The following is a 13,093-nucleotide window of genomic DNA, read 5'->3' as shown; positions in this document are numbered from 1 at the left end:
TTCAAAATCAAAAGGACTGAGAAAGAAAGGGGCTTCCTGTCATAAATAGGATGGGTGGTATTCTTCAAAGCATTTTATAGCTTCCAACTGTGCATTATAATTTCAAAGTCATTGGAAGCATTCTCCGCTTGCACAAGTGCAAGTCCATTCAGAAGCATGCCTCAAGCAGTGCATGGAGGCCAATGGGGTGGGGGTGGCCAATGTCCTGCTTTTACCAACTCACCACAGAACCCTGCAGCCTTGCCACCTAATGACACAGAAGCCAGCGTGCTCACCCTGTTGGCCTGCCTCTACACCATTCTGTAACAAAGTTCAAGGCTACCGACTTTCTAAACATGGTTACAAAGGTGCCGTGAGGATTTAAATTGCTGTAACTGTCGGTGGACAGAGTGAGCAGGAGGGCGAGGCCAGGCATCAGCTGCTGCCAGGAGAGATTACGGGGTGTGGGGTCCCTGATGGTGGTCAGGGTCTGTGCCCTGGATCTGAGGCACAATTCAGGAATAGAAGCAGTCTTCTAAGACAGTAGACATCAGAAGAGCGGGCTTCCTCTGTGTTATCTCCAAATGAAGAAAGAGCCTTTTGGCTCTGAGGGACCTTTTGGTTCACAGGAACCTTGTTCACGGGACAGAATTGCCACACAGCTGGGGCTGGTGTGAGGCCACGTGAGTGCTCTGTACCAGTGCCTTGAGAATTTCCCAGTAATTCGGACCCGAACTCCTGAAGCTTCTTCTCTTCCATCCAGTGGTCACCTGGGCCCTGTGCTTTCTTTTACAACCAAGACTTATGGCCAGGGGTAGTTGGTCTTGAGCTGTGTAGTCCCCACCCCTTTTCTGTCCTGGAACCCGTCCTGTTCACAGCCATCACCGATCATCACCATGCTGGAATGAAGGACCTTGTAGGTCCCACCCTGTCATCTGGGCATGCATTCCCTTGTGTTACCCATTTCCAAAGTCTCACGGAATCAAAAAACAACTTTTGTAGTGGAAGAGAAGGCTGTAGTACCAAGATGACACACTTACTACATTGGAGTCGCCCGCAGTGTCTACAGCCTCCCAGGCATGGTTCCCCACCTCCCCGGGAGGCCATCACTCTTCTGAACCTCACTTTCGGGAGGTAGATTTGGTCAATTCCCCACAAAACAGCAGGCCACAAAATTTATTGAGTATGTTACCAACTGGCATTAAAACAAGAGTAAAAACTCAGGTTGTTGCATATAATGAGGGAAATGTAGGAAAGTAGCACTTGTCTGTGTGTGCACACGTTTGCACACGCTCAGATAGAGCAGTGTGCATAAGTGTGCCTGCAGGAGCCCCTTCCCTGCCCTTTCCCCTGTGCCTGCATAGTGAGCTGCCCTCCTGTGCTTGGACTAGACGAACCATAGGCCTGAACCCTGGCTGAATGTGGGCCCCAGTCTCAGGCCTGCTGCCACAGTCCACCCTGGTGGCAGTGCCACTGTTAAACACAGACTGTTGCTTGAATTACCTGACAGGTTTAGTTGTCTGGCCTCAAATGCAGCTCTGTCATGAAGGCTTTTTGAGACCTATCCCTCCAGGTACCCATCTTTCCATCTGCACCCAACCCAAAGAGCATGTGGAGTGTTTCATACCCAGGACCCTGTATTGGTGGAGGGTCTAAAAGCCTGCAGAGTTCTGGAATCCATTTCCAGTGGGGTAGGCGGCACCTATGTGTGAAAACCCAGCCATGCCCTCTTACATTCTAAATAGAACATCCTGGAAAGAAGTTTTTCTAAGGGGAAGTATTTATTTGGTTGGTTTTGAGATGGAGTCCTACTGTGTAGCCCTGGCTGGCCTGGAACACTCTACGTAAACTAGACTGGCCTCAAACTTGCAGAGATCTGCCTGCCTCTGAATATAGGAATTAAAGGCATTTACCACACCTTGCTAAAGTTATTTGTTTGTTGCACTGAAGTGTACATACCTGTGTATCACACAGGAATCAACTTGATGGCACTGGGAAGACTCCAGTGACCCAGCCTCTCTGTCCCGTCATCTGTACGCTAGACCCTGTGCTCACACACACGGACACCCGGCCATTGTCCTGCTGGGGCACTAAAGGGCCAGCCAGGCACTCAGGATTGTCTGCTATCTGTATTTTCAGCTCAGAAGGGAAGAGAGAGCATGTTCCTGGTAGTCATATATCCTGCCATAGCTCAGGCACCATAGAGGCAGGAGTCTCTCAACTTCACTTCCAGAAATGACTCTGAATCGGCCTCTCCCACCTCATAGGCTGCCACCTTTCCTTTGGCCTCATCTATCTTGGCCTGGCCTGGCCATGTGATGCTATTTCGAATTTAGGCATTCACTAACTCCAGACTTCCTGGATTCCTAGCAAAACCTTCGGAGTTTCCTGATTTTTAGTCACTATTTAAACCATTAAATTTTCAACTCTACTAACAGTTGAAGTGCAGTAAAACACAAATATTTAAAGTGTAATTTTCCAAGTGTGGTGGCTTACACCTATAATCCCAGAACTTGGAAGGCAGCTTTGAGCTACATTGGAAATTCTAGATCAACCTGGGCTACGTAGCAAACAAATGTCTCAGAAAAACGAAAGCAAAGTTAAGTGTGCAGTTAGGTGATTTGGAGCACATACATAAACTCAAGAAATACTAAAACTAAAAGAACAGACTTAAAAAACCATGGAGAGGGGAAAAAACAATAAATTCAACTCTAACCATTCACAAATGCAAGCAAAATCACATGGCACTCAAAACATACTATAGACTAAGGGGAAAGGCCAGTGATTCAATAGGAAAAGGTAAAGGTTTACTCAACAGACTGGGAAAGAGGTTCCACCTTTTAAGATAGAGGTCATCCTCACAAGGTTCCTTCCTGGGGCTCTTGTTCTCTGGCACTGTGGGCCGGCAACTCTTTCCAGAAACAGCTCCTTTAGACTACTTGGTTTGACAACGTCGTCCCCTGTCCCTCTACTTCCCAGTAGCCCTGCTGCACTTGGTAAACAGTGCCTCCTGTGAGCTGTCCCCACTCCTCAGAGGTTGATAGCCCAGCAGGGGTAGTAGCTCAGGATGTGGGAACTGTGAAGGTTGACAGGAGTGAAAATCTCGGAAAGCCCCTTTACCAGTGTCTTTCAGAACACAGACATGCCTGCTGCTTGACCTGGGAACGCCCAACTTCAAATTAAGCAGGGCAATACCCACAGAGCAAGAGACAGCTGTAGCAGGAATCTTAAAAGTTCTTATTAATAAAATCAAACCCGACGCCAGTTATTGGGGTCAGTGCTGGTAGATCAGAGAGACAGAACAAGCCACAGCTATCTCACCTTGCCAGTTCCTCAGCTGGTCCTGTTTCCTCAGACTGGAAGCTTCTGTGTCCTCATCCCAATGGCTCTCAGCTGAACTGCTGCTAGAAGCCTGAATGCTTAACCAGCCAAATGCTTAACCAGCCAAATGCTTCTAGTTTCTGGTCCTCACGACTTATATACTTTTCTGCTTTCTATCGTCACTCCCTAGGATTAAAGGCTTGCTTCCTGGGATTAAAGGTGTGAGTCACCATGCCTGGCTGTTTCCAATGTGGTCTTGAACTCACAGAGATCCCAGATGGATTTCTGCCTCTGGAATGCTAGGATTAAAGGCGTGTGCTATCACTGCCTAACTAGTGGCTTTTCTGTTCTCTGACCCCAGATAAGTTTATTAAGGTACCCAATATTTGGGGGAACACAATACCACCACAGACAGCACACACCTGGGTTTCCATGGCTTCATGGGTTATTTCTGTCTTCACTATTTCATGCACCATCCCTCTGGGGGCATCTGGTTCAGCACTGGTGTAGTGGGACACTTAGTGGGCTGTTATCAGAATTGGGAAGTCTTTCTTTACTCATGAAAACAAGTCGAGACAGTCTGGTGCATTGGTTGTTTTAAATCGGCATGCTATGCTGTCGTTTTAGATGGTGTAAGAAAAACCAGAACAGAGGCAGCCTCTGCACAGAAATTTTAGAAACAGCCATAGCATGTAGAGGGGCAGCTTCTAGGTTCTGTTAACAGTCTTAGTTTAATTGTGTCTGCAGGGAATCGGCTCCAGTTTTCTCCTATCCCCACACCCACCCATGCACTGGACCTTACCCAGTGCCTACTTGGGGTCTTGTGATCAGAACAGCCTGACGGGTGCCCAACACTGTCATGGATGTATGTAGTATGCCCCTACTTTGGTTTTACCTAAGGAAGTTTAAAAACACAGGTCAAGCTTTACCATCCCACAGCAGTTCAATAATTACTTAACAGTGAGAAAGAACATGCAAATGAAACCAAGCTGCTTCTGAGTGTTGTGGCTCAGTGATGGGGTGTTGTCTCCCCGCCACGCCAGCCGAGCGCCACGCCAGCCGAGCGCCACGCCAGCCGAGCGGGGATCTCGATTGAAGATGTTGCCTCTGAAGGGCACTAAGGTCTGTGATCTGGAAGAAGGCACTCGGCTTCCTGCTGGTGTGCACCTTCAAGTACTGCAGGGGGACAGGTGCCACCTTGTTCACTGAGGGGATTAATTGTGGGTGCTTGCGAGTTTGGAGGAGAAAACGAAGATGTTTTTTGTTGCCCAAAGAACTAGATAGAAAACTAAAAGTCCTTGCATGAGTGGAGGCTAGGGAGATTGGGGGCGGGGGGGGGCCCGGGGGGGGAGGCAGAGAGCTCTCAGCCTTGCAGCATCTCTGTGGTGTCTTTTAAACATCCTGTCTTTGAAATACTGAAATGCATGTAACCCTTGCTGATGAAAAGACTGTTTTGTCCTGCTCTGTGTGGGGTGGGGGAGGCAGTCTGTCCTTCCTAGATGCCATGGTTGCCTTCAGGGTTCAGAAGATTGGCTCTCTTATTAGTCATGACAATAAACCATTTCTAACTGTAGGAGAAGTGGAAATGCTGACCTCATGTTGTGAAAGAGCCTCTGTGACGTGGCCTTCTGAACCTTCACAGATCCCAGCCAGGCTGCAGCCCCCAGCCCCTGCCCCCATCCATGGGGCCTTGTTCCGATAGGAAATGGGCCAGGGTGCATGGTCTGTTGCTTCTCTGTGTGTAAGAGGAGAGCAGAGAGGAGAGTGAGGTCTAGAGATGCATGTCAGTGGGTAGAGCACTTGCCTAGTGTGCATGAAGCCCTGGGTTTGATCCCAGCACTGCCTAAATAAGACACGGGTGCTTACACTTGTAATCCTGTCACCTGGAAAGTGGAGGCAGGAAGTGAAGAAGTTCAAGATCATCCTCGGCTGTGCATCAGATTCGAGGTCAACTTGAGCTATCTGAGACCCTCGCTCAACAGGTGTGGGAGCAGGCTATTGGGTGAAGTCCTTTTTGTCTAGATTCTTGTTTCCCCTACCCTCAGAACTGATCCTGTACACAGGCCCCAGCTAACAGACTCCCTGCCTCCCATCTGCCAGCCATAATCAGGGACACCTGACTGCATACATGAGCTACAGCCTGCCCACCAGTCGGTCAGTGGTGTAAAGTGTAAACCTTTCCTTCCTCTGAGGGACGTCTCTCCACTTGATCCTTCTTCAGCACCCTCACCATGCTGCTGTCTGTCTATGGCATTAATAACACTTAAGTCTCTTACCCCAAATAGCAGTTAGCCTCACTGCTCCCCTCAAGCCTCAATCCTGAACCTTTCCAAAGCCCTCCATTCTCAAAATAAGATGTATGCCTCACAGTTTTAAAATGATAAAAGTCGTCACCCAGGTCCTGCAACCACAGGTCCTCAAAATACTTTGGACCTGAGAGTTGTCCTGTGAGTGCCTATTATCACAAGTCGGTACAGGTATCTTGCTGGTTTTGCAGTTGAGAAAAGTGAGATTCTTGGGCCTGAATCTTGCAACTGGCAGAGCAGTAGGTCCCTGAGTCAGTGACTGTCATACCAAGCTCTCCTGGCTAATGCTCATTTTCAAAACTCACAAACAGGCCTTTTGCTGCCAGGTGTGGGTGTGGCTAGGCCACTGGAAATGACCTTGAATTGGGAGGAAAAGGAGAGGTACAGACAGCCCCAGGGACGGCCAACCCCAGTGCTTTGCACATTTGCTTCCAGAGTCAGTTCTGGACCGTAGACCTGGTGGTGCCCCTGGCTGGAGTGTGGGAGAACTAATTCTTCATGGTTTCCTAGGGGCTCCCCCACCACCCCCACTCCTGAGCATTGTTAAATTCTGGAAATCTGTTTATACAGGTTCAGGGAAGACTCCAGCCTGGAATTTCACATAGTGATGTGATCTGCAGAGGGTCTAGCCAAAATGTTGGCATTGCTTACATTTATTACTGCCTGCAAATGGATCGCTGCAAAGTGCCTCCCTCTTTCAAAGGCAATAAAAACAAGGGTGACGGGAGCAGACTTTAAATTTTACTGGCTGATACTGAAGCAGTGGTGTAGCATTCATTGATTGGCTGGCTGTTGACTGGGTGTAGCTCAGACAGCTTGCAGGCAACAGTTGTGGCATTGAGAACCAAACAGGCAGAAGCTTGTGGTTTAAAATGGTGGTGATGTGGTGCCTCCACACAGCGAGATGGCCCTGCAAGGCCCTTGTCCCTAGTGGATTCACTGCTGTGTCACAGGCAGAGGGTCCTGGCAAGTTCCTGCAGGCAACCCTTTAGGATAATCTTTGAGAAGAGCTTGACACTTGTACTAGGTGTACGTGGTGCGTGTGGGAGCTGGCAGGTTGACAGCAGTCTGCTTGAGCTTCTTTGTGCATCTCAGCAGAGGTCATGACTGGGTAGGAATCTGAAGTTGGCATCCTCCTACATACTGCGGTTTAAGTGTTAAAACTGGCAACACCACGAGTGTAGACCTGACACACAACTCCTGTGAACTTCACACAGTTGTGTGTGACACAGTGAAGCTGCTGTCTGAAACTTCGTGTGCTTTCTACTAATGTTGACTGATGGTCCTTGTGCTTAAGAGTGCCAGTCCTCTCTTTTAGGAAGAAATGAAATGCAAGTGCCTGGTCAGCCAAACTGCCTGCAGAAGTTCCCTGTGCATCAGTGAAACTACAGTTCAGAGGCTGTTTATCTCAAGACTCTCCTGGCCAAGGAACATTGTTCACCAGGTTTCCTGTCTTCCTTCCTAAGGTTCGCCATCGATGGTGTGAGCTGGTCATTAAGCACAAGTACACAAAGGCGTATGAGCAGGTGGCAAGGTTCCTGCAGGAGGATCAGGTGAGTGTGACTTTCCAGGAGGTGGAAATTGGCTACCTTCACTAGTGCCAGGTTCTCCACATCGAGTTTCAAAAAAAACTGAAGGGCTAGTTAGCATTGGAGGATTCACTGGCAATGGTGAGCTGTTCGCCTTTCAAGTTGAGAGTGGCATGCCACAGAAGCTCCTGTCCTCTGTCTACTACCACAATGGAGTGTGGCATTCTGTGAGGCTTGCTCTAAAACTTCAGTCCAAGGCCACTGCTTAGCAGCACGATTGGTCCATCCAGTTTGTAGAGACTCTAATTGCAGTTATAGCTTGTGTGTGAGTCATCTGGGTGATCCTTGGATCACTTGTTGGGAAGCTAGGCCAGGCACAGCCCAGCCTGCCTAGGAAGCAGTCTCCTACCTCGACTCTCAGGCACTGTGTGTGTGTGTGTGTGTGTGTGTGTGTGTGTGTGTGTGTGTGTGTATGTGTGTGTGTGTGTCTGTGTGTGTGTGTGTGTGTGTCTGTGTGTGTGTGTGTGTCTGTCTGTCTGTCTGCTCCATAACCTCACCTGCCACCTCTTTGGTCTGTAGCATATTTTGAGGTCACCACTCAGGGAACCTCCTCTGACATTTTGTCCCCACATGACATGTCCCCATGTACCACATGTTCTCTCCCAACCCCAGCCTATATGCAAACTGTGGGCTGATGGGCTAGAGCCACTTTGAGTAGGGTGGAGAGTAGGGGTGGGGTGGACAAAAGGACTTTTGACAGGGTCTGAGGACAGGGCAGTCAGCAAAGTGAGGGCTGGTTATTCCCATAAAGAAAGGGATGCGGCTTTGTTCCAGAAGAAATGTCACATTTGCACAATGGTGGAAGGGGTGTTTGCGGGAAGAGGTGGGAGACGGCTCAGCGGCTAAGGGCACTGGCTGCTCTTCCAGAGGACCCAGGTTCAATTCCCAGCACCCACATGGCAGTTCACAACCAGGGGGTCTGGCATCCCCACACAGACATATGCAGGCAAAACCCCAATGTACATAAAAAATAAATCTTTAAAAAAATAGAAAGGTGTTTGAGAAAGCAGACAGAACAGAGCTAAGAGCAGCTCAGTGGATGGCAGCCGCGCTGTCCACTGCACAGGGGGGACCTCCACGCCTCAGCCTAGCAGGGAAGCACTTCGGAAGCCACTGCTGAGTTTTATCCCGTGTGCCTTTGAAGTCCTTTGAATTTGAAGCAGAATGTAGCCCTTGGGAAGCTCCGTGGAACAAGAAAGCAGGCAGAACTATGGTCTTGCAGAACACAATCGCCTGTTTTTAGTGCTGGCACGGTGCAAACTCAAGCCTTTGCAGCATTGTTCTCAAAGCAGAAGAGCAGTGTCTGACGTGTTGGGACCTGGCGGTGAGGAGTGGCCAGGCTGGGCCAAAGTGACGACATCTGCCCTGCCCTGCCTGCACTGCTGTGGACCATGTGGTCTCTGTGGCCTGGTAGGTGACAGGTTGGTGACCAAGTTCATGCCAGCTGCCCTTTGGGATGCACTGACCTGACAGATGCAGGGTTTTCCATAGTGACCTTTTGGAGAGCTCTGTCTCTGCCCAGAGTGTTCCTGAAAGTAGGTACTGTGGGACATCTTGTCACTCAGCATCAGAGTGACAGAATCAATAAAATTACGTGTTTCTGTTGTTGACTTTTTGGTGTTTTTTTTTTTTTTTTTTTTTTTTTTTTTTTTGGTGTGTGTGTGTGTGTGTGTGTGTGTGTGTGTGTGTGTGTGCGTGCGTTTGGGAGGGGGGTGAGATAGGGGGTCATCATGTGACTCTGGCTGGCTTAGAACTCACTATATAGACCAGGCTGGCCTTGAACTCACAGAGATCTGCCTGCTCTGCTTACCAGTGCTGGGGTTAAAGGTCTGTGCCACCATAGAGTTGATGAGGACAAAGAGGAGACGAGGTAGAAACCGCAGATGGCAGCTAGTCAGCCGCATGGCAGTTTCCTTTCTCTCATTTGTGTTTTTGGACCAGCTTGTGTAAAGCAAGTACAAATATGCCCCTGTAAATATGTGTGCAGCCTCTTTACGCTTTCCCATTCTTTTCTGGCCTCCGTGCCCTGCAGGCCATGGGCGTATACCTATATGGGGAGCTGATGGTAAGCGAGGATGCCAGGCAGCAGCAGCTTGCCCACAGCTGTTTTGAGCTGGTGAAAGAACACATGGACAGAGCCTCAGCCCAGGTGGTGACCGAAATGCTGTTCTAGAGAGGTAATTCTCTTTCCTTTCTTTTCCTGACCATCCAAGTCAATTTGTAAGCCACATGATGAGCCAAGGCCACCACAGCACCAGAAGTCCTTGTAAGGACTGCCAAAGGGTCTTGGGGACAGGAAGGCTCAGGATCCCTGGAGCCACCTCATTTGCCTCCTGGAACTATGGGTGTGAAACGGGTGTCCTCCTGAAGGCACAGTGGCCCCTCTGGCAATGCTTTGGCCACCGTGGGTCTCACACAGATCCGCAGGCTTCAGGGTCAAGGTCAGCAGACGGTTCTGCAGCCACACTGCTCTGCTCCAAGCTTCTTCATGCAGGCATCTCTCCTGGGCCTTGTAAACCTGAGCCTCCTGTGCCCCTGTCCCCCTGACCTGTGAGGTAGGCAGCAGATGTGTCTTCTTGCCGCTCCATGACACTGTGTCCTAAGGGCATGTCTGTTCCCATCTCCTGCCCGAGCAGGATTTACCCTAGCTCCCAGGGTCTTATGTGTGACTCCTCTGCAGCCTAGTGTGCCGCTCAGCCACAAAGCTTAAAGTTCTGTAAGCAGAAGTGTGGGTCAGTCTGTGTCTCTCACAGTCATAAGTTATCGTTTCTACATCTTCTCAAAGTTTCTCCATGGCGGTACATGATGTGATGTCTACTTTGTGTATTTTTTTAAATTTCGAATCAGATCTCAATCACTGTTCGTGTTACTCTGTTCTCTGTGATTTCTAATTAATGAATATTTAGAATTGTGTTGCCAGTCTTAACCCATTGTTGGACATTTGATTTACATTTTCACATTTTGATGTTGTAAAGCCCACTTCTGTGTAGTATGTTTGAGTATTTTGTTTATCTGAAAGAACTATAATTATGAAGGGAGAATATGTTTCCTGAAGCACAACCATGTTCTTCCAGAAGAGGTGGGGCCCACCACAGCCAGGCTTGGAGACAGTCGGGTGCAGAGGGTGACTGACTGTACAGCCTCCTGAGCCCCACACCACAAGCTGCGAAGGTGACCTGTGTAACAGGCAGAAGCAGTTGGGGCTCCTCTCTACCTGCCTCCTGCAGGCATTTCCCTGGAAACTTTTAACAAAAACTCAGGGAGAGTTGTATGTGTAGTGTGTGAAAATCACAGTGAGGCCACTGTTCCCTCTTCATATTCTCTTCACTTTTGGAGAACCAGAGTCACACGGACTCTGGTTCTGGTGCCTCTTCCTTGTGATTATTATTATTATTTTTTTTTTTTTGGCCTCTGAGCAGGCAAAGGAGATATTACCAATCCTAGCTCCCCTATGAACTCTCTCTGCTGTCCCCCAGCTCCCCAGCTGAGTGCTTAGTCACAGCAGCCCTGGAGACCTGTGTGGATGGGATGAGAGATGTCCCCTGCATGTCACACCTTCTGTCAGAGAAGTGCTTCCTCATCTGAAGACCCAGAGAACACCAGGCCATTCGGGATCTACAGTTTGAGGACAGGCTGTGTCCCCCTAGTTAAAGGCCACATACTCAGAGCAAGGATGGTCCCTGAGGTATCCACCGTGCAGCTAACAGCAGCAGGCTACGCTGCTAGTGTGGTGGGCTCAGAGGCAGTGGAGCAGGACGCCCAGAGCCTGTGGATGGGAGTGGTAGGGCACGGCGCTGCCCTCAACTGCTCTGGCTGCTTGGGTTCCTGGCATGCTGATTTGTGACTTGAGATTAAAATCACATTGCCAGGGATTACCACGCAACCATGACCTTGGCTGCTTCTGCAGAACCGTGGCTACTTTCTCTCTGCAGTTTGGAGAACAGCTGCACCTTGTGGCTCTTTGGAAACAAAAGAAGCCAACAACCTTCGAAGATGCTCACCAGCCCTTTAGTTATGGCCGGCGATGACCTCTCTAACAAGGTGCAGAGCTTAGCTGATTGGTGAACAGTGACTGTTTCCCGCTTTGTTCACAGTGGCTAAGTTCTGCACCTGAAGAGAAGGTGAGATGGGACAGTTCAGTTGCAGCTGCCGGGCAGAGGCCACTGCTGCCAGGTGTGGCCACAGCTGGTGGTCAGCTTGGTGTGGAGCCAGATTCCAGAGGAGACACCAGCCTGACCCAAGGGTGTGTTGTCAAGAGTGAAAGCAGTGTGTTGAGACCACCCTTAAGTGTGTCTACAGAGAACACAGATCCACTGAGTAGTTCACTGTTATGTCAAATATCCTAGAAGTCACAGAAAACCAAATCCAGATGCATAACAAAAGTTGAGTCAGCCATGTCTCAGCCAGTGCCACACGTGAGGGAGGTTGTTGTTCCTGCTGGGCGTGGTGAACTTTCTCTTGTATTTGCAGTCCAGGTTTCCATGTCTCCACAGCCGCTGGCAGGATGATGCCGAGGGCGCACCAGGAGGCACTGCCCAGCCGTGATTGGACCCGCCCTCCGGTGCCTACTGAGCTGATATCAGTTCTCATTTCACACACTGGCTCAGTTCAGCAGGAACAGGAGTGGAGCCCTTGAGCAAAAAGCCTACCCATCCGTAGGTGCCTGAGGCGGGCCTCCCAAGGACAAGAAGATGAAGGGCCTGAATGTCTGGTGCCAGACCTGGAGAGCAGTGGTATCCCTGTGTATGTGCTCCTGGGGTGGGGACGTGAAGAATGCAGAAGGAGTCCTGGAAAGATTGCATTCTTGCTCTGAACGCAGATAGAGCAGAAGTCAAGTATTTGCCCTGTGCTTGAGGCAGAGTGCACCCTGTCGTCTGCTGAGCTGAGCCTTCTGAAGCAGTGAGGACGCCTGCCTGAAGGGGCTCTTTCTGTAGCCACCTTGTCCTTGAACCTCTCTGGGCTTCACAGCCCTTGCGTGGCCTGTGGTGTGACTGTGTACCCTAGGCTTGGGATTGTGAAATGTGGCTTCAGTCTTGTCCCTGTCCTCCCATGAAAGTTCCTTCTCAAGTGGAGGGCAGAGGCCGGGAGGAGCTCCTGACAGGAGTGACTGTGGTGACTGGGTAATAAATTTTATTGCTGTTTTCTTCACAGGATAGATCACAGTGAGACTCTCTTTCATATGCCTCCTCCTAGCCCTGGTGGGGCCAGGACTGCACTGACCCTGGACATCAAAGGGAGGATTATGTGGCTGCTAAAGCCATCAGCCCACAGCGGCAGTCACTCGAATCTTGGTCTTCTGTTTCCCAGAGACTGGACTCCCGTGGCATATATAAAAGGCGGAGCCTCGTAAACTGTTGCACCTGGCAGCTGCCTTTGTTCCCAGTCCTGGAGAGACTGGGTCTAACACTGGAATTGAGCTATGACTTTAAGGCAGTTGTTCAAAGAATGAAGGATACCCTCCCCTAGGCAGATGGAGAACCGGCTGCCTGCTTCCTGTGATTGCAAAAACTAGCTGCCGTGGTCTGAGATGACAGCACCATGTGACACCTCCCATGGCTGGTCCCCAAGGATTCTGCAGAGTCCTTTTGATGTGTTCAGTCAATAGAACCTTTCTGTTTTTGAAAATGCAGAAAAGCCTAAAGTGTCTTAATAAAGTACTGGATTTGCTGGTATTCCTGTTTGCTTCTGAACTTGATGCTGCTTAAAAGCAAGGAAGCGCATGTGTCAGAATAAGCACTTTCCACACGTTCTCTCCTTTTCTACCCCCAAATCTCTGGGGAGACCTCCAGGTGTTGTTAATTCTGAGAAAGCTGAAGGTAAAAGGAATTAATGTGGTGTGGGACTCAACTCTTCCAAAATGTGGAGTCTCGGCCAGTCTGACACTATGGGAGTCTCTGG

At 49.7% G+C, this 13,093-nt stretch overlaps 1 protein-coding gene across 3 annotated transcripts in view; it reads left to right on the top strand.

The window, feature by feature from the left end:
• The window catches only part of LOC114708433 (aminopeptidase O (putative)), a 311,317-nt gene extending 298,450 nt beyond the window's left edge, over positions 1–12,867 (top strand). For 2 of the 3 annotated variants that reach the window (XM_037205654.1, XM_037205653.1), the window contains exons 15-17: positions 7,073–7,159; positions 9,228–9,372; positions 11,666–12,867. In XM_037205654.1, the coding sequence (XP_037061549.1) occupies positions 7,073–7,159; positions 9,228–9,368 (228 nt within the window). In that variant the 3' untranslated portion in view covers positions 9,369–9,372; positions 11,666–12,867. The remainder of the gene's footprint in view (positions 1–7,072; positions 7,160–9,227; positions 9,373–11,665) is intronic. The other variant, XM_037205655.1, reaches the window with a different exon arrangement.
• The last annotated feature ends 226 nt before the right edge of the window (positions 12,868–13,093 follow it).

This window comes from Peromyscus leucopus, chromosome 5 (assembly GCF_004664715.2).
Source record: "Peromyscus leucopus breed LL Stock chromosome 5, UCI_PerLeu_2.1, whole genome shotgun sequence".
In the NCBI taxonomy this organism is placed as follows: domain Eukaryota; kingdom Metazoa; phylum Chordata; class Mammalia; order Rodentia; family Cricetidae; genus Peromyscus; species Peromyscus leucopus.
The sequence above is the reverse complement of the archived record's forward strand: the minus strand, read 5'-3'. Positions and strand labels throughout refer to the sequence as shown.